Raw genomic sequence first — 26,907 nt, forward strand, 5'->3', positions numbered from 1 at the left:
CCTCCTGGTTTCCCCCCAACCCTTGTGCTTGCAGAGCAGAACCCACTGCCAAAGACACTGCACTCCTGAGGTATCTCCAGCACAAAACAACCAAAAGGTAGTTGCTACCCTTAAAGAGGTTAAAGTCAAATCACTTGGAAGGAAAGCTTTGGCTTGGTTACATTAGTGCTTATCATGACCCAAGCTAGATGCCAGGTTGTGACAAAATCACCTCTTGCGAAAACAGGGTAATTACACGTTTGGGCTATTTGCGAGTTGAATCAGTTCTTTCCTATTTGCTGGAATGAGTTGCAACCACCTAAGCAATGTAGTTTGCTGGGTTGTTCACAGAGTGAGGCATGGCCAGCAGCACTCCTGCCCAAACATGCTGAGGCTCTGCACGTGAGAAGGGCACACATCACTGTTAGAAGCCTGAAAATCTTTGGAGAATGCAATAAAAAGTGAACTGACTCAGCAAGCTGGCCTTGCTTGGGACAGCAGCTTAGCATGATAAGCACCATCTCTCGTTCTGTTTATTTCAATAAATTACTGAGCATTTCTATAAAGCAGGGGTTTAAAATACCTTCATTTTATTCCATCTTTTTTGATTCATCCCCTTGACACCCAAACTCATCCCTCAGCTGCAGTGAACCTTAAGCAATGCCAGCAAATTGAAAGGATTACTACCAGTGGATCTTCAAGCAGGGTTTGTACCCACACACCAAAATTTACATTTTTTAATAGCTTCTTTTTCACAAAATGCATATGAAAACCATACAGATGCTTTCTAGCAGGACAGTGGTACATGCTGAGCCAGCAAATAATTCCCTAGTCTTATTTTGAATCAATCTTGGAACAAGTTTTAGCTCTGCATGTACAAACTGGGCCAAAACAAAATGGGTGGGAAAAAGACACAAGGCCCTTTGTCCTCTCTGGAATTTGTTTAAAACCTCAGGGATGAATAAGGCACTTTATTTAACCCATCTGGCTATAAATAGGCAGCAGCACCTCAGCCTCTGTGTGAACCAGGGAAGTCAGATGTGCCTCCTCAGTTGCACTTGAGGGCACAGCTTCAGCCTCAGATGTGTTCCTGCACTAAAGGGTCATTAAAGGCAACTGAGGGCAGCGGGTGTGGTCCAAAGGGAGACCTTGAGCTAGAAGGAAGGTGCTGAGGCCAGCAGGAGTCAAATGGCTGCTTTGCTTTTGCTCAGGTTTTCTGGTTGCTTGGTGCTTTAAGCACCAAGTCTTCCTGCCATTTAGCATCCCAAAACCCATCTTCATTTTTTTTCTTTTTCCTACTGGAGCAAAACTGGTTTCAGCACTGTGGGAGTGAATGTTCATCCCTGTGGTATCATCCCTCAAGGGTTTCATGATGGAAAAAGCACCGAGAGTTGCTCTTCCCCCTCTGCAGACCTTTCACAGGAATGGGAGTAGCTCCCACCCTGCCAAGGGATGCCGTCCCAGCACCTCCACGTCACACCTCGGGGCCACATTAACCAAAACCAGGATGGAGAGACACACCTGAGATTTAGAGAAACCTCTCTGCAGCAGATCCTAGCCCCTGGGCTCATGAGGAGGGGCCACATGTGTGTCCTGCTGTGGGATAGGAGTGCTGGTGTCTGTTCACAGCCACTGAGAATCACAGAAACAACCATGGTGCTTCCAGAGCCAGTGCACCCCAGAGCTGCGTGGACACCTTCACTGTGTCCAGTTCACTTTGTCCTGCTTCAGCTGTAAATTTTGGGGGAAAAAAGCTAATTGCTTCCCATCACACTTCTGAGCTAAGCTTTATAGAACAGTACCAGTGACATAGCAGCTGAATTGCTTGCTTTCACACCAGGCTCAGTTTATGTTGTTCCATCTCTGTATTTTTGGTTGCAGTTCTGTATTTGCCAGATTTCACCAGCCTGAAGGTGGATGTACAAGGCTGCCACAGGAAGGCTGAGGTGATGAGAAAGGTGCCTGTGCTGTTTCTTCTTGTTCAAGTCATCATCAGTGAATAGCTGACAGTAACAATAGGTTATTCTTAGATTTCCAGCGCCGGAAATCTGGAGCTTTCTCCAGATCCTGAGTCTGGCTGTATGTCCCAACAGCATCCCATCCCCAAGGGTTTTCATGGCTTCATCTCCTACTGAATAGTAATGCGTGGGGTACAGTTGTCAGGGCTATGGAGAACACGTGGATATGTGACAATATCCAACCTATGTTTCACAAATGAAATGACTAATTCATAAAGACAATTTGTCACACTCCAGGAGCCACGCTGAAGCTGAATGCTGGCTTGATTGCAAACATCCATTTAATGGCTGGACTCACTGCAATCATGGGCATTTTAAACAGATTTTCTTCGGTGTGTGGGCACAAATCCTCAGGCAGGATGAAAAGATCCTTGTCCTTCCTGGGGTAAGATCTGGGGTCTGAAAGCTGAGTGTGAGCCCCTGGTCCCTGTCCCCACCTCCCTGGAGACCCCTGCTCCTCCACTCCTGCCCACCAGGCTCAGGGAGGGTCTCTGGGAGGGCGGCCTGCTAAGGTTAGATGTGAAGTTTTTGGGCTCTTCATGGCAGAAATATTGGAGAAAATGAAGGAAAATATTTTACCAGTGTTTTTAGAGGAAAACTTTTTAATGTTTCAAATTTATTTTTCCCATTTTTTTTAAGAGGGGAAAACAAAAAAAAAAATTGTTAAAAGTCCTAATTTTCCAGAACTGAGTGGATTTAAGCTATGGAGAGTTACTGTCTCTGAAATGAAAGCCATCTGTTTTAAAAGACAGAGGGAAGAAGGGTGTCTTGCTTTAATTTGTGGTGGAAGGAGTGCATATGACATAAGCTTTTGTAACATGAAAGTGAGGGATCTGCTGTTTGTTATGGGAGTCATGGCCCTCTGTGGCTGTCAGGCATCACCTGTCTCCCAAAAGGATTCACAGAAATACTGGAATTTAAAAAAACTAAAAAAGAAAAAAAAAAAAAAAAGGTAAAACCACGAATTATGCTTGATTTAATTTAGATGTTACATTTTTCAGTTTAACATGATTTAAAAAGTCAGTTTTCATCTCTTACTACTAGTTTAAATAAAAGCTAATTCCACTGAAAATGTTACTTGCTTCTTTAGACAGAAGTGTCAAGCAGAACACATCTAAAAGAAAAACACTGAGCAGATGTCTGATTAAAAAGAAATGAAAATGTCTCACGTCAATGGAATAATGTGCAGATCCAGTGGACATAAGTTTAAAATACAAATGTTAGAAGCAAGACAACAGTGTTCCCACACTCATCCTATTTAATTAATTACAGATAAACTCCTCCTGCCTTCAGAGTAAAGGAAAGAAAACTGCCAGGACTCCGCAAAGATCTCACAGCAACATTAAGATCGGCACCAGTTGAAATTGCATCCCCATCAGGTAGCACCTGCTGCATCCTTATGTGGCTGAACACCATGCAGGAAAACCCCAGATGGAAGAGACAGCTCCTAGGGAGGTGAGGAGACAGCGGTGTCAGTCCCTCTGCCATCCCACCCTCAGAGTAATGTATGCCTGGACATGAGATTTTCCATGCATGGTGCATGGAAACTCCAGTACTGAGTGACATTAAGCATCAGGTTTGCAAGCGGTGTCGAAGCTGACTCACTGCCCCAGCCTGGGACACAACAAATTCCCCTTGCCATGCCACCACTGCCCAGAAGGCACAGCCATGCAGTGGCAGGGAACTGGCTTTGACCCCGAGCAATGCCTCTGTCATGCTGATTTATCCATCTCAGAGAGCAGCAGCTGCTTTTGAGCTGGGTTAAGTAAGATGCAGCTTCACCCTCCAGTTATCTGGTCCTTTGCTTTTTTGGCAACTCAACATTTTGGGAAAAAATTGGTTGTTCACTGGCAGACCATCTCTGCCTCTCATCTCCTCTGCCACATGACCCTGCTCTCTCTGCACAGGGTGTAGGTTTCCAGTAATGTGAGTTCCTGCTGGGCTCCACAACTGCCTTTCCAGAAAACGTTAAAAATGTGCATTGCATTAAAAGGGGAATGAAGATGAGCCAACGGGCTCTGGTAGCACAGCAAGGCAGGGCACCAGCGGGGCGAGCAGGGCAGAGAGGAAATCCCAAAACAGAAGCAGGGAGTGTTGAGCTGCCTGGTCAAGGAAGGGCTGGAAGGAAAGAGATGGCAATGGCAGCTGTTACTGATGTAAATCTGAATTTATCTGTGTGGGAGCATGTAGTTTGGAGGGCCTGGGTGAGGATTTGCGTGGAGCAAAGGCAGCCTTAGAGTGGGCTGCATTCCCTGTATTAGTGGTAGGACGCACACCACCACATATAACCCTTTCCATGTTTAAACAAAGACACTGTGGATACACTGCTTCTTCCAATCAGTTCAGTATAGGCATTTAATAGGCTAAATGGTGTAATACATCTACAGGACATACATTAGTCGAGTCTTATGTACAGGTGGCATTTTACAAAATTAGAAAGAACTGAAATAGAGCAAAATTCAACAATGTCTTACTCCATAAAACTTCCTTTCTGCACTACATGAAATATTCTACAAGCTAGACTAGAAAAATATGACTGAATGTCTTTTTTTCTTTTTAGTTTCTACAAAGCTTTTAATCCAGAAAAAAATACAAAACAACTATTGAGTTTATTAGAGAGACAATGATTGCACACAGACAAAGTAAGTGGACATTCATAGACCTGCAAGTTGAATAAATAGGGCTTGTTTGTATAAAACAATTTTCTCTCTATCTTGCTCTCCTGTTTTAGGGCCTCTGGCCCATGGTCAGAAAAATAAAAATGGGAGGAGGAGTTTGGCTTCGCACGGTTGTTAAACTGAGGCCACACAGCTTTAGGAGAAAGCTTTAGTTTGAAGCAACCATTTGCTTCAGGTAAAATACTTCAGGGGAGCAGGGCAAAAGAGGAGAAATGAAAGAGAGGAGTAATTAGGCTGGAAGAAGGAAATCTGGGATTTCTATACCAGCTGCAGCTTTACGTACAAGGATGAAAAAAAGTAGTGGTGCTAGCGTGGCATTTTTTCAGGGTGTATGTAGAATTTAGTTGTTTCTTTGGGAAACATGTTTAGGGAAGTGCTATTGACCTCAGGTGGAAATAGGATAAGGGCCATCCAGAGCAGGAAGGGAGGGAGCGTCTGAAAGCAGATAGAGAGCACAGAAAATTGGGGGAAGTGTTTCAAACAACTGTTTTTCCTTTTATAAAGCAAAAAGCAAATTAAGTGATACATCTAACGTCATTCCTCACAGAGCTGGGCAGATGCAGATTGGAAGGAAATCACACAGCTAAAAATATGTCGTCACTGCTGTTTTCTCCCCAGAGCTTTGTAAAACTTCTTGACAGTCGATGCAAAAGCAGCATTTAAAGAGCACCTCCCATCAGCCCAGCTGCCTCTCCAGCACAGCTCTCCTCCTGCCACGCTGGGTCCAAGCTGGGGACCTCCCTCCCCTCACTGTTCGAGTGCCAACACATAGCTCCAGCTTGTTCTTGTTTCACTGGCTTTACCAGAAAAATGTCACCAGTGAAGGGGGTGACAGGGACAGCAGCCAGATTTAGGAGGTGCTCCTGAAACCTTCAGCTACTCTGGTGAAATTCGGTGCTCTGACCAGAATCCCACTTCACGAAGAAATTCTAACAGTGTAGGCAATAAAGTCTACATCAAGAAGGCAAAACAGATTGTTATATAGATTGAGAGAGCAAAGTATAACTTAAGTATCACATTATACTGTACTACACTGCTTATAAAAAGGGTCCTAGATCCCAAACACCCCAAATAATGAGCTATAGTTTTGTACATAAATTAATGTTGCTTTGAAGTAAAATAGTCTCTTTCCTTTGTAATAAACATTCATTGCACAGAATTCTTTGTAAGTAAATATATTAAATTTGGTTGCTAAGAAGGTATAAACTTATTAATACATCTGGCCAGTAAATTTTATCGACCATCACACAATTAAAAGTTGTTGTTAGCGAAAATTATTACTGGAGAAAAGCAAGCACTTAGAAGTCAACTTAGGAGTTAATGCTTGAAGAAATCCTGTTATTTTGTTCCACCTACAGCGAGCAGCTTCTTCTGGATGCAACATTAATTGGAAGTACAGACCCCATCCAGCCCTGCAGAGAGGGAGAAAGCCAGCTTTGCAGCTTACAGGACACTCGTCACTGACACAGTCAAACCCCTCTGAGTACAGGCAGCATCCACCCCACCAGCCCATCCAACGGGTCGTGGTTTGGGCTGAGATCGGTGCTTCTTCTGGGACAGTGGGAGGGAGTCTCTGGGAGGTCCCTGTGCAGGAAGGGATTCACTCCTGTCAAAATGACCCCAAATTCCCAAGGAAAATCCACTGGACGGCAGAGGTGTCTAGAGACAGCTTGTCCCACCATGAGCTCTGGGCTCCAGGAGGTGACACTGCAACCAAAGCGGAGGGGGCCGTGCTGCAGGCGAGGAGGGCACCCCTTGGCACATGTGTTCCTGCCAGCAGTGCCAACATGGGCGGGAGGGAGGCAGGTGTCTGTCCTTCCACCATGGCTCTCCTGCACACCCCTCTTACTGCAGGTGGCTCAGTGGAGCCAGGCAAAACGGAGGACAGGTCTGGGATGTGCTGTGGAGCTCCTGCCACCTACCCCCTACCACCACCCAGCTCAGGGCAAGGGAGGAGCAGCTGTGCCTCCGCACCTACGTTACACACCAAACATACCAAAGAAGTAATGTCACAACAATCTCTATTAACAAGGTGGGACAAAGCCAGCCCTGGGGGAAGCAGGAGCCATCTCACTGGCTTTAGGGGTGAGAAATGCACCCCACACTATGGCCGGACCTGGTCTGCAGAGTGCACCAACAGCATGATCCAACCAACCAAGCCCAACACAGCCAGCCTCACTCCACAAACGCCAGCGACCAGCTCATCTCTTCGTCAAGGTACAGCAAGAAAGCGCTTCCAAAAGGCATCAGCCTTGATGAAAAGGCAGCTAAGGAAAGGCTGGTTCGTCCAAATACGCGCAGGTTAGCCAAAGGGAGAGAACTGCTCTGGGCTGCCCCAGGGTGGCAGCCTGGAGGCAAACCTTGCCCTTGCGTCTCTATACATAAAGTTACAAAATCAACTGGTGACATTATATTACATCTATTGTCCATAATATCACAGTGCTAGTTTTAAATGGCTAAAAAAAGAAATTTTTAGATTTAAGACATTCCTCCTGTAGAAACGCAACCCCTTTGTCCTGCTGTTGTTACCTGAAAGCAGCCTTTCTTGAAAAAGATAAAACCAATGAAATGCACTAATTAAAATTAGGAGCATCTTTTCCTTGACAGCTTTATATTTCCTAACACATCCCATTGTTTCCCAAGGGGAAATTAAACAAATAATATGAATCCCAGCCTGAAAATCAAAATGTTAGAAGAACAGTTCTAAAGCCCAGATGCTTCTTACCAGGTACTAACTAAATAAAACCCTTGCAGATTGAAATACAGATTACTTTGACATGTCTTCAAAGTGTGTTAGCTTTCCAACAACATTCACAATGAAGTTTCACTTCTGAGGCCATCGAGTTCCTACTCATTCTCTTCAGTTCTGCTTTCCAGAGTATCTGTACTGTCTTCCACTTCTTGAGCCGGGTGTGCTAAGGTATCTGCAAAGAAACAACTCATCAGTATTTATTTCCCCATATAGATGCAGCCCTTGATTCCCTGCTCCACCTGGCAGTTCATCTGGTAAGGTGATCAGACCTGATACAAGAAATCTTCTCTGCTTGCAAACCAGTAGTTAAACCTGGAGTAGGGAATTCTGAGTGCATCACAGTCTGACTTTACAGGGAACCTGAGACCTCAGGTAAGATATTACTGAGATGAGGTGATCCCTATGGACAGCCACTGTCATGGGAAGGGTACCTGGTCTCTGAAATCTGCTTAAGCTGTCAGGCCTGAAGACATAATGAGTCTAAATCAAGGCACAAAACCAACATGGAAATCACAATATATAACCTGGAAGTCAGGAAACAGATTTGGCTCATATTTCTTCTTAAATGATCAAACCCTTGGTTGTCACCACCCAGAAATGCCAACTGGAATAGCAGGTGATTTTACACTTCAAGACCATTTGTCATCACCCCTTTGAAGGGAAGGGGAGGTGCATCTTGCACCCTGTCCTGGCTGCTGTGTCTGGGCGTTTGGGTGGCAAATTCTGGTGCACTGAAATGGAAACTGGGTCACTCTATGAGAGAAAAGGACAGCACTGAAATGAAATAAAGGAAATAAATAGACCAGTTTCCTACTGGAGCACTTCCTGTGCAAGCTACACTTAGACAAGGTCTTACCTTTAACCGTATTTACCCCACAGTGACACTGCTACTCGGGTATGTATTTGTGAGCTCCTGCTGCACTAATACACTCCTGAGACACCAGGACGCTTTGAAAACGTGCAGCTCTCAAAAACACTTCACTTCTAGGCTAGGAGACAGGGTGATATACAATACATGCTATTGACCAGGATTACTGTTCCCAAGAGTGAACTGCTAATGTGCAGTGCACTGGCTGCCTGTTGGCCATGCAAGTGGCTGATGTGGATGAAAACACCATTGCTCAAAAGCTACAAGGAAATTTTCAGTCCACAGGACTCCTCCAGTGCAGATGTTTTCTGGGCACCTTCAAGTGCCTACAGCTGTTCGGCTCACTGTTAACTTCAGTGCACAGTATGGTATGAAACAGCTACTTTCCTATGGAGAACAAGGATGAAAATTACTCATTCAGACCTTCCAGATCCATCTCCTGCTGCTGTTGCTGGACACAGACTCTTTGGTCACCATGAAGACCCTTGTCCTCTGCTGACTTGAGGTCTTCAGGAGGCCAGCGCAGCTCTCCGCTCTCCACCTCCCCAGATTCAGTCGGCTCCACCACAATCGAAGGCAGTCTTTTGGACAGCTTGGGGTACTTCTCACGTGAGTCTGGGAAGGCCTGGTGAGACATTTGGGGAATGTACATCAAAGCTTTGTGCAGGGATGTATATTTGGAGCAAGCAGAGTATGTCCTTTCTACATGTGACATGCACTCGCATGTCCATAAAAAAATTCTCATCCAACTGGTGCAGAACAACAGCCCTGCACAGGGAGGATTTCAAAAGCAGCTGAACCCAGCTCCTTGCCAGCCAAGCATGGTGCAGAGGGGCTGTAGGTCTCAGCACACTCTCCCCTGCACGTGCTGTCCCTTCCTGAGCAAAGAACCCACTTTTCTTCCCGGTGTGTTGAGGAGATGATTGCCTTAACTTGTGTGATCTGACATGAGCAGTGAAAATGGAAACTTGGGAGACAAAATCTGTTATGCTGCCAAACACTCATGTTTCAGTTCTGGTGGGGTTTTGGGACACATAAGTCATTGCTGTAAGGCTAAGCTAAATGGCTGCTGCAGCCCTTCTGGCTGCTGTCCTTTGTCTCTGATATGATATTCATGTTTTCTTGCAGTGACAGTTTATTAAGAAGCCACCATTATGCAGAGATACTTTCTGCAATGTGAAACACTGCATTTTATGATGCATTCATGCAAAACAGGTAGCCCCAGAGAACATCTTTACACAGAGGATGGTGCCAGCTATTTATTTTCATTTGTCACATTGAAGTTGCAGGTCAAACACTACACAGTGGTTAGAAATTGAAGCTGAACTAGGGCTTTTTAGTGAAGGATATTGTAATACGTAAAAGTGCTTTCCTGTTTTCAACATAGCTGGATCATTTAAATCTCTCAGGGTACTTTGTTTTGAATAGTTTTATTTTTGGTTTGGTTTTTTTTGGTTTTTTTTTGGAGGAAAAATCATTCCAGCTCCTCCAGAACATTACCATAAGAAACTCTGTTGTTGCTTCACTGAAAGCTTTTCTCCTGGATTCTCCAACTTCCATACACCTGCATTAACAAGCTACAAATCTCTCCATGCTAGCTGTGTTTTATCTTTATTTTATTTCATCACATTTCATTTCTAACAATAAAATCAAGGTGCATGTGAGAGGGCTGAACCAGGACTTGAGAGCAAGAATGATCCCAGTTTAAGTTCAGACGTTGCCACAGGTTTGCTGTGTGCTGGTGGGAACCTCCCCACACATCTGCACCATGGTCACCACTGAATCAGGGTCTCTGCTTGCCCAAGCCCTGCTGGTTATGTGAGCCAGTCTCAGCACAGCTCCTGCTGTGAGCACGGGCAGAAATACACAGATACTCCCTAACCACCATAAAGGTGGGCACAACCCCCAGGACACTGACAGTGTTTGCTCCGTGGCTTTTGAAACCTTCCTTCATCTCAGCAGCTGCACTCCCTAAGAGCTGAGGGTTCAGCTGTCCCACTTGGCTCAGAGCTGGTATGGGGAGGCAAGAGCTCAGGAAGGGCTGTGCATTTAGGAAGCAGCAGGCACATTTTAAACAGTGCTGTGATGCCAGTACCTGACTTCTCATGATAGGAAAGGACAATAACCCTCATCCTCACACCCTTGCTCCCCATGGCAGTGTCACAGGGATTCAATACATTTTGCAAATCTTACAAAGGTGAGAAAGACTGCATACTGTTGTTAGTGTTATGAGATACAATTAGGAAAAAATTTCTTTTGTGAGAAAGCCCCTTTAGTACAATTAGACCAAGTGAATCACTGAAGGCAAACCTTTCTGATGCCACCCTGAGCTGCACCCACAGTTTATAACTCATCCTGACCGAGCAATGCTGCTTATGCTGCTGATCAGAAAAGAGCCGCCCAACTTCCCATTACACAGACTTCTCCTGAGCTGCTCATAATTTGGAAAGACATTTCTATGGCAGCTGTCTTGACTAGGAGGAATTTTTAAGAAGTGGCTAATATAATCCTGCTACTTGGAAACCAAATATGAGACAAGGTCTCCTTGGGCAGGACAGGTCCACTGACCCCCTGAGCAGCAGTGCCCTCCTCTGCAGACCCACAGTGGAGCCCAGCTCCCTGAGCCTCACGGCTCAGCTGGCAGAAAATAGCCGTAAAATTGTGGGCAAATTGCTGCATTTTCTCCCATGGCTGCACAGGCAGGTGACAGTGACTTCTTCCCTGGCTGGTGTGCAGCCTGCTGGGGTGGCACAGGGCTGCACAACAGCCACCCCATCCCCAAGCCTGCTGGCAACCCCTGGATGGGCGATGCAACGCAACAAAAATTCTGCTTTTTCATCTGCTTTCTGAAGTCCGAGGAAATGACACAGAGAGATCTAAAAATGTGCTGAGAGACGATTATTACAGCTGCAAGAAAATTTAGGAAAGGCACCTGTGTGGCCTCAGCTGTGACTATTTTTGTTTGTGTCATTCTCATATGGTCTTTTCTCACACCAACCACATAATTTTTTTTTCCACAGAGCCCAGTATTTACCATGTCCCTCCAGGAATGAGTCAGGACTGGCAGGAAGCAGAGCTGCCTGTTGGGCCTTGCTGTGTTTTTCTGCAGAAGCTGGAGCGTGTGATGAGTGGGCAGGAGACTGCAGGAAGAGAAGGACCAGTCTCCTGGACAGAGTACTTGGAAGTTGCTGGAAGAAACCTAGTTTTCCCACTGAGTCACTGAGTTTGTGCTACATCTCATTTCTGTTTGACTTTTTTTTGCTTCAGGTGGCCATCACTAAAACGTGGATGGTAGCACCTTCTCCCAGAGGGAAAGGTAAAGGAGCTGGGGGAAGAACTCTGGAGCATATGATCAGAGATACCATAGAACAGCCCTAAATACACAGGTGGAGTTGGGGCTGGGACACAGTTTGGGCAGCATACACCAACATTGAAAACCCAGAACTCAGGGAAGAAGAAGAAAAAGAATATTGAAAATCTGCTCCTTGAGTGAACAGCATCCATCCTGCGCAGTCTCTGAGGCATGGGAAAGCCCATGGTATGCTCTCTAAATGCACAGTGCCTTTCATTACATGTACAAGTGATTCAAAAGGAATTTGCAAAATTTCTGTTCTGACTTCCCTGGCTTCCAAATGCTTGATTTTCACCTGCAACAGGCTGCTCCTAGGGTAGCTCTCTGAGTCTGCTTCCCATGTTATACATTGTGCTGAGAGGCAGCTCAGGTCCACCAGGACACATTAGGTGGCTTGTCCTCGGCAGTGACACAGAGTCATGAGCACAACCCCAGAGTGCGAACCGCGATGTGGGGGCTGCCACAAGCGGGGCTTGGGACATCGTGATCCCTCCTGCTGGAATGCGCACCACGGGTGGGCTTTTGAGTGGGTGTGTGGAACTGCCTGGGGACAGAAAATGCTCTTGCACCTGCCAGCAAATGGCCCTGACCAGTGGTGCTGCTATGATGTCACAGCCATTTCTGTGAATTACCCAATCATTTCAAATGGTCTCTGCTCTAAATAGGGAACTCCCTCTGAGCCTAAGGAAACTCAGTTCATTTCAAGGGTGGCTGTATAAAAGCTTGGCACAGTACCGGCTGGATGTCTTCATCGCACAGTAGTTGCTCAGATCTGAACCCTTGGTGACAAACAGCATCCCTGCAGGATCTGGGCACTGCTGTCACTGTGCCCTGCAGACCTGGCACCCCACAAAACACTTTAGCCAAACTCTTAACTTTTAATAACAAAACCCAAGTAGGATCAAACGTATTTCAGTGGTTGTTCTTCTGGCAGCAGTGCTCTGCAATTCAGTATCTACCCTAAGGACAGTTATGGGTTGCATTAAATTGCTTTTGAGAAGCAACTCAGGACATTTCTCAGTTCTGCTGAAGTTACCTGGCTTGAAGGGCCTCCTTCTTCCTCAGGAGTCTGGCTGAGTGCGAATTCCTCCATCACCGGTTCTCGGGTGTTCATCACCTCTGTCATGCTGTGAATATTAAAACAGAATGGGACACCTCAGCTCTGAGCTTTGGCCCCACAGCTAATTTAACAAAAGATATTGGCTTTTCATATTGGTTAAAATAATTGTGTTACACTGTCCTTCCTAAACAGTCCATGAAATGTTTCCTTGGCCTCCAAGCCAACTGTTACTGCTGCATGTTGTGATGCTGAGCAGGGCATTGATCCCAGCTGCCCCTGGAACAGCAGAGAGGACCCCCACAGAGTCCCAGAGCCATCAGCTGGAAATTGGAGTCCTCCAATGTTATCAGCAATCAGTTTATTACTGGTATATGAGCTCAGAAATTGCATCTGTTGACCAAAAAAAGTTACTGGTGAAAAGATCAGCCTTGAATGAAATCCTTATTCTGATTCTTCGTAATGCCTTCAATATTTGCTCTTCCAGATGTCTCTTCCATTTAGTAATGAGCCAGCACTTCTTTTTAAGCTCTTAATTCCAGACACACCAGCTGTATTGGTGTCTAAGGACCAGATTTTCAGTAGTCTTTACTTGCCTGAGTGTTCGGGGAGGTGTTGAGTGGGACTTTCAAATGCATCAGGGACTGTTTGGCACCTAAATCTCATTTAAATCAGGGACTTAGGAACCTAAGCTGCTAATGTGCCCAGTAAGCATCACGCTGTGCCATTTGGCACCAGAGGCACTCCAGTGCTGGCCCTGGAGCTGGCCTGGTTCTGCCGGGCATTGCAGCACTCCAGAGCAGAGAGACGGAGCCGGCTGCAGCCCTTGCTGTGTAGCTCAGCCCAGCCCGCGGCCGGGCAGCTGCACGTCTCTGTGGCCTTGGGATTTTCCTCACATCTGCCATTTATAGATACAGCATTCCACTGAAAAATCTGAGGATGCCTGAAATCTCCAGAATGCATATGAAGAGTGTAGGAGCAAACAGAGCCTGACCCACTCTGAGCTGAAGGGGCCATTTTAATGTTAATACATCAGCCCTGGAGAGATTTGGCATGGGGCTTTCACTCTCTTTAGCTGGCATTCATCAGGTAGTGCAGATAGTGGCTGCTGGAGCTTCCTGCAGCACGCAGAATGTAGGCATCATCCATTAGGCTGCCCTGCCACCTGCCACAGCAAACACTCCTTTAGGCACGACTAAATGCTGCCATTAATTCTGGCCCTGCTGCACACACAAAAGCCTTCTTTGTAAAGGCTGCACCTACTGAGAAATGCCAACTAAAACATCTTAAGGATAGCTTGTTTCAGGTTTATATTACCAATTACCCCACAGAACTAAATTTTACAGTATCTGCAATTACTACGAAACCCTTCACAATGACTTTAATTAGCTGTAGCATGGAGCAGCATGACAGTGCAGAGACTTTCACTCCCACTGCATCATATTGAAGAAAAAGCATGGCAGAATCATGGGACACTTGAGCTCAGCTGTGGACCAGGACCCAAGCCTGTAGGCATCTGTCAGCTTACAGAAAAGCCCTGAAGGGTCAGCCTTTGACCCAACCAACACTAAATTAATTCACATGCTTCCTGGTACGTACACAGAACAGGAGAGCAGAACCAGGCTCTGAAACTCAGCAAAAGGCTGAAGTAAACCCCCAATCTGAGGGGAGAATCCTCAGAGAGCCATGGCACAGTAGAAGAGGGACAGATTCTGCCTGCTAGGAGGAGTATTTTGAGCTCCCAGACTATTACTGTCCCTGCCCAGCTCCGTGGGGTCCCGTGTGCACCCACAGAAGCACGGGTGGGTTCAGTGCTACAGTCGGTAGCAAAGAGTCGAGAAGGGCATTTGCGTGCGTTCTGGCAGGAGCATTTATTGCTGCTACACTGTCAAAGGTTGCAGAGGCAAATACCAACATGATCCTGAAACTCACAGTTTTATCTGGGGGAGGGGCAAAGGCAGGACCAGAGAACAGGGACCAATGGGGAACTCTGGGGGAGTGATGAGGGGTAGAGGCTGACAGCCAACCGGGGAATCCAAACAGGGATAGATTAACATAACAGAACACGCATCCTGGGAGAAGCCTTTCTGGACACTTTAACATAAAGTGGGTTCTTGTGGTACTAGGGACTTGTCTTACTGAGAACTCTGTCCCTTGTAATGTATGCTCACCGGCCACCACACTGGACCTTGCTTGGACCTGTGTCACTCCCTAGGGACAGCACAAACCACTTAATCAGTAACATACATAGATATTCTGGACACATGCTTTTATTCCTGCAGCATCCAGCAGGCCATACCACTGGGCACCTGTGGACAACAGCACTGAGGGAGCGGTGACCTGGAAATGGGAGACCCCTTCCACGAGTGGTGACTGTGAGCCCTGCTCTGCCAGCTGCTCCTGCCACCTGAGACAGCACTTAAAAGAAAAGAGATGTGCCCCTGGACCAAAAGGAAAGTAGCACTCCCTCTGATATCTCCTCCCTCTGATCACCCCTGGTGCTCATTCCATTGTTGCCTTTTTTCCCCACTCTGGTCCCAGTCTCTTCCTTGTTCCCAGAGGGATCCTTTTCACCCCTCCTGCTGCCCCTCTGGGGCATGACCACACCAGGCAATAGCAGGACCATGCTCTCCCAGCCCAACTCTTCGGGAAGAGTTGTTTTGCAGGGCTTTCACACCCTGTGTTAGCCAGACCCAGCTGTGAGCCTGGAGGAGCACACTGGGCCCACCACTCTGAGCATGTCCAAGATGAACATCTTTCTTTTGACATCCTTTTTGGGGTTCAGCGCCCCATGCCTGGATTGCAGGGAAAAGGAAATGAGAAAGTGTGTGTCTAGATGGAAATAATCTTGGAGGCTTTGTGTGGGGCTGGTATTTATGAAGTCTTGGTCTTGGCAACCACAGATAAGCCATGCCCCACCGCTGTGTGTCCTGGGGGTGGGTCCCTGCTAGCGAGCAGCAGACTCCTGCAATCACTTATAGCTGGCTGGTTTATTTTAGCAGCTATTCAATACACAGCAAACACTTAAAATATTTCTCTGTCCTTGTTCCATGGGAAATTAGAGATATACATCCACACATGCACTGTCAAACATGTCATATGAGCTCCAAGATGTTAAGACCTCATGAAATTCTATTATTGAGCAATAATGGGCTCCGTGCTTCCCTAAGACCACATTATACCCTGCAGATTATTTGTAAATGACAAAGACAAATGATTCGGGCTAGAAAAATGGTGACAGTCCTGCCAGTGTTACAGCAGATGCCTCAGTGAATCGGCTCCCAAGCTGTTGAAGCCCAGGCCATTTCAGAAAATCTGTGCAACTTAAGGCTTTAACTGAATAGGATGGCAGAAGTGATTGTACTTGATGTGTTTCAGAACAGAACGGGGGGCCATGCAATTGGCAAAATAATTAGACTTTAACTGGAATAGATTAATTATTCCCAGTCTCCACTTCGAAACAGTGAAGGAAAGCAGAAGAATCTATATGGGCTGTGAAAGCAGTGATGTTTCTAACAAGCTTAACTAGGTCTTTAACACAAAAAATAACTAGATGTAAAATAATTGAGAATGCCACTGGAAATCAGTTCACTGAAACTTCAAAATCACCTGTAGGACATCACTGAGTTGTTTATAAAGCCATATAATCTGAATAATGGGCTTGGTGGTGCTGCTTAGGGCTTTTTAAACTGTGGTAAGATTTATGCGCAGGAGAATTTTTCACTTTTCAGCCAGTGTTGACGGAAAATATTAAGCCACTTTTAGTGTTGCTTTTATGAGCTATACTGACATACAACAGAAAAGTGGCTGACACAAACAATTTTAAGAACTACAGCTCTTTAATTCAGTCTTGCATTCATTTTATGTACGGTAGATGTTGGTATCACCAATGACATACAGTAGCCATAGTGATGCAAAACAAGGCAATAAATAGCATTTACAAACAAAGGATAAATTCTGTTCTGGTGGATGAGTCATCTACTCTGAACCTTAAAATTCTCGAATCAGTGAATTAAGAGATACATTACTTCCCCTAGGTTTAATTAAGCACAAATGTAACAAGGCGGGGGGGGGGGGGGGAGAAAGCAAAATGTGTTCTTGCATTTCTGTGAGAAAGCTACATTTAGAGAAGATTATCTTAAATTCAGTGCTGAAGTGCTACAGTCGCAGGATCACACTGTGCTGATCTTTTTCCAGAGGCATGGAGCAAAAGCTCAGATCACTTTCTGCTGCTCGTGATGGCACTAACAAGGTCAGTAACATACAGAGCAATATATAGCCTGACAAGTGCTAAACCACCTCCCATGAGAAAGGCCTCAGAAACAATGCACACATTTTTATTCTAGGTTTTGAACGAGGGCAAAACTGACCTGTGAAATTCACGGGGGAAAAACAGTATCTGAATGAAGACTAGCTTCAGGACTCAAAAATGTGCAGCACTTATGGAAAATAGGCACGTTGTGTGATGCAAGCAAGTATTTCCTTAAGGACAGGGGCACAAACATGTTTTATGGGACAAGCTGAGCCATGGTTAGGAGGAGCTGTTACCTGAAGCAAGGATCAGTCTGGGGGATTCTCAGACATGCACTGAACTGAGGCATGGTCCTGCTCTCACTTCCCCAGCCAGGACAGGCAGCAAAGGGGACACCGGGCCAGAGCATGAGGCTCTGTGGAGGATAAGCAGCAAGTACAGGGCAATGACAGAAGAGAGCACGTTACCTTCAATCACATCAACGGGTGTCACTTCCAAAAACTGTCCTTGCTGCAGGCGTCTGCGTTGCTGATGAAGTGTCGTGCAAACTCAGTCAAATCCTAGAAGTGCCTGGAAGAGACAATACAGCACAGTCAGAGCTCGTGACCAAAGGGACAACGCTGGCAGGCACTGGTGTCAGAGAGTTCTGCCGAAAGCTTGCTGCAGAAACTCCCACTGTGAAGGTCTGTATCATTTCCTGTGCAAGACGGGATTTGATCTCACTAAGAACCAAGCTCACAGAGCACCTTCTGAATTACTGAGGCAATTAATGTACCAAAGCCGCCTAAAGCTCTCAGCTGAAACACCTCACAATCCAACTCTTTGTGATGAACCTTACTCCTTTGTGTGAATTACACAAGAACTGCTGAAACTGGGACACTCTGAAATCCTCCTGTACAGAAATTGTATCGATAGTCAGAAAATTGGAAAATAAAAATGTATTCCCTTATTTGGCAGGATCAGTTTGTTTAGTGAGACACAGTTCTACTGATCAAGATGCAAAGAAAACAACATACGCTCAAGGAAGGATCCGTTAACACTGCATTACTGCACGGTTCTTTCAGAAGTCACAGGGGAAGTGATTTTTTGAAAGATCTACTCCAATTTGAAGGTAATACTTTGACTGGTATTAGGACAGGGAGCCTGCTGAGCAGAGGTGAGGATCCCACCATTTCAAAGTGTGAATCACTGATTTCTGATGACTTCTCTGTCAGAAAGCCTTAGCTGATGAGCCTCAGGAGTTACAGTGCATAAATATAGTCAGTATCTAGGCCAGAGATGATTTTCTGAGAAATTTGTTTAGCCCTACAGCTTTCCAAATATATATTCATGCCAGCCACAGCTATTGCCTTGGATGGGAAAAAGGTGTTTTCAGTGAAGTGAATGGCACTAGTGTATATATTTATATCCTCCAGCAGTCTGGAGTCCAGCCCAAATGATTAAACAAATCTACCTGCTCTGGAAGCCTTCCTACCAAGATTTATAACACTGGATTAACTGCACACTGATTTTATTCAAAAATAGTGACAGAGGAAAAACTGTGTATTGCATTCTGGAGTTTCTTCTCATGCCATAGGCCACACTTATTAAAAATTAGGGAAGCAGGAAATCACTTCTCCATCCCCAGGATTCAATTCAGAAGGTTTAATTCTTGTCTGGCAATTTTTCTTCCTAACCAATGACCAACTTCAGAGAGGCTAATGTTTTGTCCCTTAAAAATTCATGACTAGACTCAATGCTTGTCTCTTATAAAAACAAGGGAGCATCTGATACCATGCGATCCAATGCTCTGGGAAGAAGATTTTTATCCCACTACCCATTACAAAGCCGCTGTTATTAAACCTATGAAAATTCAGCTCGAACTTTTCTACCTTCAATGTCTCCTTCAGAAAAGACTGGATGTAATAAGAACAATTATTACACTGAGTCACCTGTCAACGAGAGACAAAAGGGTGTAAGAGATAAGGAACCAGGCACCACATGGTCACTGGCTGGAATCCAAGCCAGGCCACTTTCTATTTTCTTCAGATGACTGGTTACTGGTATACAAGGATCCAAGCAGTACTGAATTAATTAAACCCACATCCATTGCTTTCCAGTCTCAGCAAAGGACTTCTGGATGTAACTGACCCAAGCCCAATCCCCACTCTGGTGTTTTGGGCAACTCTGTCCTATGGTGCATGCAGTGTTGGACAGGGGATGTCAGCCCCTGGTGCTTGGCTACTTGAAACCTGTAATAAAAAATGAAAATCACTTCAGGACTGCAGCATGGAAAACGTCCCTTCTCTCAGTACCACAGCCACATTTAAAACCAGAAAAACTTCCTTCCAGTCAGGACTGTTGTAGAGTTCAGTGTTTCCAGTGTACAGAACTACCAGAATGAATTTACTCTCTGAAGAGAAAATACTCACTTTACCTACCAATAGATGTGATTACCTTCTTTGGCTGACCACAGAGGAAACATAAACTAAACCCCTTCCTTCTGTGATACTGCTTTATCTTTTAAAAATAAGGCACAGATACTGAGACCACGCAAAGAGCTTTTACTGCTCTGAAACTGCAATGGAAACCATCTGGAAATCACCCAAGTAAAGCCTTTCTCTGGGTATCTCTTCTTGTCCCTTTTTATTTTTACCCACCTTTGCTGCTTTCCAGCCTGAAGCCCATTTGCTCAATGCACCCTCTTCCAACCCACCCATTTTCTGCTGCCAAAATAATTTTCCCTCCTTTGCCTCAGCTTGATAACCAGCTTCTTCTCTGGCTGCAGCAGCACCAACACAGCTGTACTGTCACGAAAAGGAGTCAAGTCAAGTCTCAAGTCTCAGAGACCAGTGGTACTGCCTGGCCAACCCTCATCTGGGCTTGCAGAGCCTGGCTACAGATCCTAGCAAAGAACATTTAATTTAGGGAGTACTCCAATGAACTGGTCATGTCTTCCCTCTTCAGGAGCCATAGCATCAAGCAAGGGAATCCTAAGATTTTAGAAGTTTTCACCAGTGAGACCAAGGAATGTTTCAGTGGTGGCCCCTTTGCCCAGACCAAGGGCCCTCAGCTCACGCAAGGGGATGAACTTCCACCTGTGCTGGTGGCATGGGTCACAAGCCCAGGCACTGAAAGGTGCTTTCTGGGCTTCTCTCCCACTTTGGAAAGCATCTGGAACACACTGCATATTTGGAGCTTCTCCAACCTGAGGACACAGCCTGTCCCAGTGGGGTGGTCTCACCACCCACGGGAGAACTAGCACTGGAGCAGAAGCGGGATATTGGGCAGCAGCTCTGGTCAGCTGGGGTGTATGGGAAGCCCAGCCTGGCTGTCTCACCTGACTCTGCTCTCCATGTGGAGAGAGGACTCCACAGGCACAGCTGCAGAGGCCTCTCCTTGGGATAAATCCACTGTGAATTGCAAAGTAGATGTTTTTAAAGCAAGTGTGCTTTATCAGGCAAAACAGAAATAGGAGCTGGCCACAGGTTTCAATCCTAGCAGCCCACAGATCATCCACTTGATAAAGGAGCATGTTTCAGAGGCTCCAAGTCCCAAGCTCTTCCCCAGCAGGCAGCAGCACCTCCAAAATCTGGGAACTTCTATTTAGAGATTCCTCCTACTCTGAAAACATCACCCCTTCTCCCTGAGCTGCCCCAGTGCTGGGGACAACTGGGTAGCAAAATGAGACCTGACCTCAGGATGCCAGGGCTGCTGCTACATTAGCAGAGGCTGCAGGACACCCTCTTCCCTTCCCAGGCTTTCCAAAGTAATCATTTCCCACTGAGCACTCATGGAAATATTATGATAACAGCCTAACAATACCACATTGAAGGTGCACCTTCTAACAAAGTGTAGATAGGAGGCAGAAACCAGCCTTGAACCACTGCTACACTTGCAAATCCATCATTCTTCTGGCACGGCAGAAACAGGAGCCCTCTCCGCCTCATTTCAGCGGGACAATCCCAAGGGCTTTTCCAGCCCTGTGGTTAGATTGTGCTGGACAGATGCCCCCCACATGGCCCTGCTGGCCCAGCCTCGTGCGCAGGAGCGCCGCAGGGAGAGCTCCGGGTGCTGCCCGCGCAATCGCAGCACACACGCGGCTCCCACCGATTCAGACACCGCCACAAACAATCCGGGAGCTCAGCCTTGGGCACCCGGGCCCCACCTCACCCCACCACAGCCCCTGGATAAATGCAAACTTTTCTTCATTCAAGGAGTTGAGTCTTTGTGTGTGCTACAAAAAGAAACCCCTGCTATTGATTACAAGGAAAATTGGGACAGGGCGTGAATAAGAATGGCATTAGGTGGGAGAAGCAATGGTCAGCTGCTTGCATTTTGCAGAGTGGAAAATTTCAATGGGTCACAGGAAACCCTGCTCAGCAAGTCCCAATAAACAAACAGGTCAAAGGAGGTTTTTCCACCCAGAAGAAGAAAGGGTGCCTTATTCGGGCCACTCTGCTGCAGCAGAGCAGGCTGTCAGTTCAGCCAGGGTGGAGGAGTGGGCAATCTACAGCAGAGCTACAGTTGTGGTGGCGGATGAAGCCATGAAGGGGCTCCTCATACAGTAGAAGAAGGTGCATATGCCTGCAAGAAATGTCAGCTGGCCTTTTCCATGGCCAGGTGCTTCTGTGGATCCAACTCTTCTGTGTCTCAGTCTTCTGTTAGTCCTAGGAGGATGGAACTATGGCTGAGAGCCACACAGGTGGCCTGGGCCACCCACAGGCAGGACTGCGCCTAGTACTCTGCTGAAGGTGGGGAATAACTTCAGCATCTTGGCACAACCCAAAACAAGCACTTACCTCAGTGACACCCCACAGCCTCCAGTTTCCCTGACTGCTACTCAGCTCAGCTTTTGCACAATGCAGGTAGGAACTTGGACAGGGTCTTTGTTTTCCCTGGTTGCACGTTTGTAATGGATGCCCTTTATGAAGCGTTGTGGATTCCATGGGACTAGAAAATGTAAATCACTGTATGGACCACAGAAGATAAATGTATGAACTCCTTTTTAAACCTCCCACTTCTTTTTGGATGCAAATCTCTTTCCTAAGCAACTGAGAAAAGTGCGATATGTGTCAGAGTCTGGAGATTAGAGATCTGTTCTGTTCCCTCGTTTCAGAAGCTCCGGTCTTCGGCCACCCACGCAGTACTTGAGTTCTGCTCTCGACGGGCCAAAGCTGCCTTCCTCTCCTCGGCAGCGTGTGCTCCAGAGAAGATGTCGATCTCTCTCTCAGGAAGCAGCGAGATGAAACGACTCTCAAAGTGGAGGAGCTGAGGCATTTCAGCATGAGACACAGCACGTAGTTTGGGAGAGTGAAAAGGGGTAGGAGGCTGCTATTTCCAGACCGCGCTGCCTCTCACCGCTAACTTCGCGGTGAGCTGCAGTTTTTACTGTTCCTGCTCCAAAGAAGCTACTGGGGTAAATATCACCCTGGGGAATTTCTCAGACGCTCATCTGCGGACACCCAACACTACAAAACACAGGCTTGCAAAGGGCCAGTGCTGGCAGATGTCTCTAACTCAGCCTCCTCGACTCCTGGTGTTGCACAATGAGCCACTAGGGAGCCACTGTTCTTAAACCCCAGATCCTGGAGAACCGTGCCTACATATAAACCTCAACTTCCAGTTTGCTGTAGTTGTACAAGCTCCTACTGGCCTTCTTGGCAAAAAGGAGCTAAAAACTAGATTCATAAATGGTCAAAGAAGTAAAAAGAACTAAAATGTGCCTGTGGTTAACTACCACAATTCTTAAAGCAATCTCATGATTTGGGGGTGATTCAACTCAAAGCTTTCTCAAATGATATTTGCAATGCTGCTTCCTATGGGTGCTTCCTTGGTGGAGTCTTCCTTTTGCTTTTTCTTTTCTCCTGGGTGCTTTAAAGCAGCTCATTTTTTTCAGCTCTTTGATCTCAGCACTAAACTACCTGAGCTTCCTCACGGAAGGTGCCACAAGGGATAGGTACGGCAGGAGGGGGGGGGGGACAGCCAGACAGGATGCTTGGAGATAGGGAAGGGGAGCAGACAGCCAGGAAGCATGTGTAGAGCAGCGGAGGGAGGAAGAAGTAGAGCAGATGGGAAGAATGACTAAGCCAGCTCCTCTGAATGCTGGTAGACCTCGATATCATGGAAATCTCCACAGAGCACTCATGGAACCATTTGCCAGGAGAAAGTTTGGATTTATTTTAAACATCAGAATCGACAACTAATTGATGTGAGAGGAACTCATTACGGAAAACACCCCATCAAAATTAGTGATAAGCCTCAACAAGCTGTTAAATGTTTTAGAGGTATCTCTTCTGGTATATGCTGTGCAAATGCTGTCTCATCTGAGAGCTTGCTTTTGGGATCAGAAACACCTGTGCTGAGCAGAGTAATTCTGCATAGGCTTTAATTTCCCTTAACAACCTTATGAAGCCGGCACCTTACAAATAACTATATTGTTCCTTTTAACTCAGAGCAACCCTTACTAAAGGCTTTTAGAAAGAAATGGTTTTGTTTCTGGGATCTTCTCTGGAAGACGATGATTCTCTCATGCCTAGTATTTCACGCCACAACTGTCGCTCACCTTGCAGCACCCGTGGGAATCAGCAACAGATTAAAATTGGCTTCCTGTGCTTCTTTCTACTATTCCCTAGGTATTTTTGGATAGTCCTGAATTCAAACCACAGTCCCACAAGTAGGGGAGTGGGGAAAAAACATCTTAGAGCATCAACATAGAGTACATGATTCTCAGATGGAAATGTCATGGGAAATGGGTTGCAAAACGTTTGATGTCTTTCTGGCACCATGAAAGAATACTCTGGATAGTCTATAACTCATTTCTAGGTAACAGAGTAGGGTAAGAGATTATGTGCAGTCAGAGAGAACAGTATTTACTTAAAAGACATATTAGTTATTTCCTTGTAACTTTGGGGAAATGAGAATACAATGCTATCAGTATTGTAATGCGATACAATATTCAGCTTTTAGCAGAGAATTTAGTAAGGCAAATGAAGCAAAAGTGTAGTAAAAGTGAAGTAAAAGATTTTTTAAAACCAAGCAAACAAGAACCCTCCTAAGAGACACTCCTAAGAGAACAAAGACAATGAAATGGCTATTAATATTCCTTCTTGGCAATTAACAGCACAACCACAGGTGTCACAATATCACAACCTAACACCAGAGATGCAGCTGGTTTTCTCCAGGAATTAAAACTCCGTCACCTCAACTGAATTTCCAAGCATGGGAAGGTGCCCTAGTCCAAGATGGAGGATACGAGAACACTGTCTCCTACCATAGCAGGAATGGAGAAGATGGAGGGTAAGGAAAACACAGCTAGAAATTAAGAAACCACTTAAAAAATAATAAAAAAAAAACACCACGAAAATTCAGTGTGCTTTTTTTTAAATGAGTCATTAACACTGAAACCAGATATGCATTAACAAGGCTGTGAGTCTTCCTGCCAACCAATTAACATTCACCTTCTGGATCTAGAGGTCTACTAAGTATTTGCACAGAGGCAGTCTACATGTGTGCATGTCAGAGACTGAACTCAGCTGAAAATTCAGGTTACATCTTACACAAGCTGCAGTAGTCTCAGCGGAGGAGCTGGACTTGGACTATTTTCTCCTAATCCTATGGGGACATGGGCACTACAGGGTAAAACCCTGTGGGATCAGTCAATGCACGCTGATGAGAGAAGGAGATTGTCCTGCTGGACCACAGCTTCTTCCAGCACTGGTATCTGCTCCGCAGGGGACTGGTAATGCTCTCTCCAAACCATGAAGGAGAGGTGGCCCCAGACCGCAAGGACTTGCAATCAAAGAAGGACAAAGACTGAGATGAGATTTTAAGGACCTGTTGGTATCAATCAGTCTACTTCAGTCTAGCTGGATATTATTGGTTGGCAGCTTTCCTGGGGTTTGCAATAAAGCCTTCCCTTGAAGACTGAAAATTCAGAAACTTGATTATTTTACAGAATTTTCCAGAGAATGTGCGTATTTGACAAGCAAATGGAAGGGCTGTTGCTGAGGCAGGTACTGGTCTCCTTGAAGTCCTGGCAGAGCACTTCCTGCCTTGAACGACATAGGATCAAGGCAGGAAGCTTCTCTGACCAACCTCTCCAAAACAGGACGTTAAATGGGCTCAAACACAGGGGCATAATTTCAGAAATGAGAAAGAAGGAGCAATTTCAGCCTGTGACACTCTGGGGCTGGTACCTGATCTACGCAAAAGCCTGTTGCTTAATACAAAGAGATCATTGTGAGAAGGGAAGGAAAGTAGTAACTATGTTTGTATATTATTTCTTCTACTAAAGTAATGTACCAAAGACGTTGGAGGAAATTCCACCTGATTGACAAATTGTCAGGCTAGAATGGGAAAGTGACAAAAGTGGGTCAAGTCATCCCCTGTTTGCTTGTTTTCTCTTTGTAATCATAATGTTGACTCTGAAAACATGTTTTTTAAATGGTGTATTAATTATTGAAATCCTGAGCTGTGAGCTGGATTCTTTTCTGGGCAAAAAAATTGTTGCTCATTAAAACTAAGAGAAGGAAAACACTGGCTTGAGCCCGGTTGTGCGTAGGCAGAATTTCCCTGCTTCGCCTTCCTTTACAGGCTACTCATAAGGAGGCATTGTGCCGTGAGCCAGGCAGGCTACAGGGCAGGTGTGAACACCAGCTCTGGATCCTTCTGTAAGATGTGAACCTATAGCCAGGAGGGCTTCCATTGCTGTACTGACTGTACAACTGCAGTAAAGATCTCAGTCAGGAAAAGACTAATGGAAACAAATTTCCCTCTGTGTATTGCTTATTGTGGCTGGAGGAGTTAATGCTACATCCAGGCTAACCCAACTCCCCTCCACGACTGTAGCCATATTCAGAGATGCACAAACACAGCTCTGTCCCAGATGAAAAGAAAATTTTTGTGGTATGTTCATCTGGCAGATGGAAAATACTCACACCCCTTGCTCAGAGTGAAACATAGTCCTCATTTACAGAGCAAAGTAGGTTCTTTCATTCTGTAAAAGAAATCGTATGTGTGGCATTTGCTACCTGATGGGAGACGCAGCATTTCAGTGTTCAGTTCAGCTCGGCTGCAAGCAAGAGCATCACTGTCTTAAACTTGCGCTTTGTTAGTCGCTCTCTCGCCTCAAAAGTTGTCTTGGAAAAAAAAAAATGTATAAACGAATAGCTGAGGCGATCACAGCCCAGAAACCAACAACTCCCTCAGCGCTGTACTCATTCATCAGGATTCCTTCACACAGCCCTTTCGGCTGCCGAACGAGTTGGGTGGTGTTTTTTTAAACAAAAACCCTTTTTCTCAGTGAATTCTCCTCAACACCCCTTACTCGAACAACCAACCATGTGGAGAAACAAGCGGCGGCGGCGGCAGAGGCGCGCGTTCTGCCTCTCCCTCTTCCCCCGTTACTCCGCAGCCGGCCGTGGGACTGGAGCGCTTCTCCCCGCTCCGCGCTCCCCGCTGCCGACCCGCCCCGCACGGCCCCGCAGCGCCCGACCCGCGGCACCGCGCTCGGGGGCCTCCCGTGCCCCGTGCACACCCGACCCGACCCGACCCGACCCGACCCGCACCGCGCCGCACGGCGCTGACCCGACCTGATCCGCGCTGACCCGACCTGATCCGCACCGCACTGACCCGACCCTCCGCCCCTGCGCCCAGCTCCGGCCGCCGGCTCCGCCACAGGCGCGCTGCCCGGGCCCCGGGGAGCTGCTCCCGGCCGCCGCGGGGCTGCGAGCGGGGCACTCACAGGTGGCAGCTCTTCCCCTCTCCGCACCCCGCCCCGCCATCCGCACCCCCCGAGCCCGGCGGAGACCCCACGGCCCGGCTCACCGGCGGGGCAGGCAAGGCGAGGCGAGGCGAGGCGGCAGCCGCCCGCCGCCCATGCACGGCGGCAGAGGGGAGCCGGCAGCTCCGTCAGCGCGTCCGCATCCTCCCGGGCCGGGCGCTGGCACCGCCGCCGCGGCACCTCCCCGC

The 26,907-nt window shown here is 46.6% G+C and overlaps 1 protein-coding gene across 1 annotated transcript; it reads right to left on the reverse strand.

Annotated features, from left to right (window-relative positions):
- Positions 1 to 4,325: 4,325 nt before the first annotated feature.
- On the reverse strand, positions 4,326 to 26,907 carry LBHD2 (LBH domain containing 2). The gene is made up of 5 exons (XM_032112280.1): positions 26,764 to 26,907; positions 17,424 to 17,526; positions 12,684 to 12,774; positions 8,719 to 8,920; positions 4,326 to 7,599 (listed from the first exon to the last, which is right to left on the reverse strand). The coding sequence occupies exons 3-5, from the start codon at positions 12,771 to 12,773 to the stop codon at positions 7,523 to 7,525; spliced, it is 369 nt and encodes a 122-aa protein (XP_031968171.1). The 5' UTR covers position 12,774; positions 17,424 to 17,526; positions 26,764 to 26,907; the 3' UTR covers positions 4,326 to 7,522.

The sequence above is a fragment of the Corvus moneduloides genome, chromosome 6, assembly GCF_009650955.1.
Source record: "Corvus moneduloides isolate bCorMon1 chromosome 6, bCorMon1.pri, whole genome shotgun sequence".
Classification (NCBI taxonomy): domain Eukaryota; kingdom Metazoa; phylum Chordata; class Aves; order Passeriformes; family Corvidae; genus Corvus; species Corvus moneduloides.

Bases quoted from the DNA above. Each gene is read 5' to 3' on its own strand.
- LBHD2 (XM_032112280.1), bottom strand. From the start codon at position 12,773: ATGACAGAGGTGATGAACACCCGAGAACCGGTGATGGAGGAATTCGCA. The intron at 8,921-12,683 runs GTAACTTCAGCA...ATGTCTCACCAG, and splicing joins AAGGAGGCCCTTCAAGCCAG to GCCTTCCCAGACTCACGTGA. The intron at 7,600-8,718 runs GTCTGAATGAGT...GTTTCTTTGCAG, and splicing joins GCAGGAGATGGATCTGGAAG to ATACCTTAGCACACCCGGCT.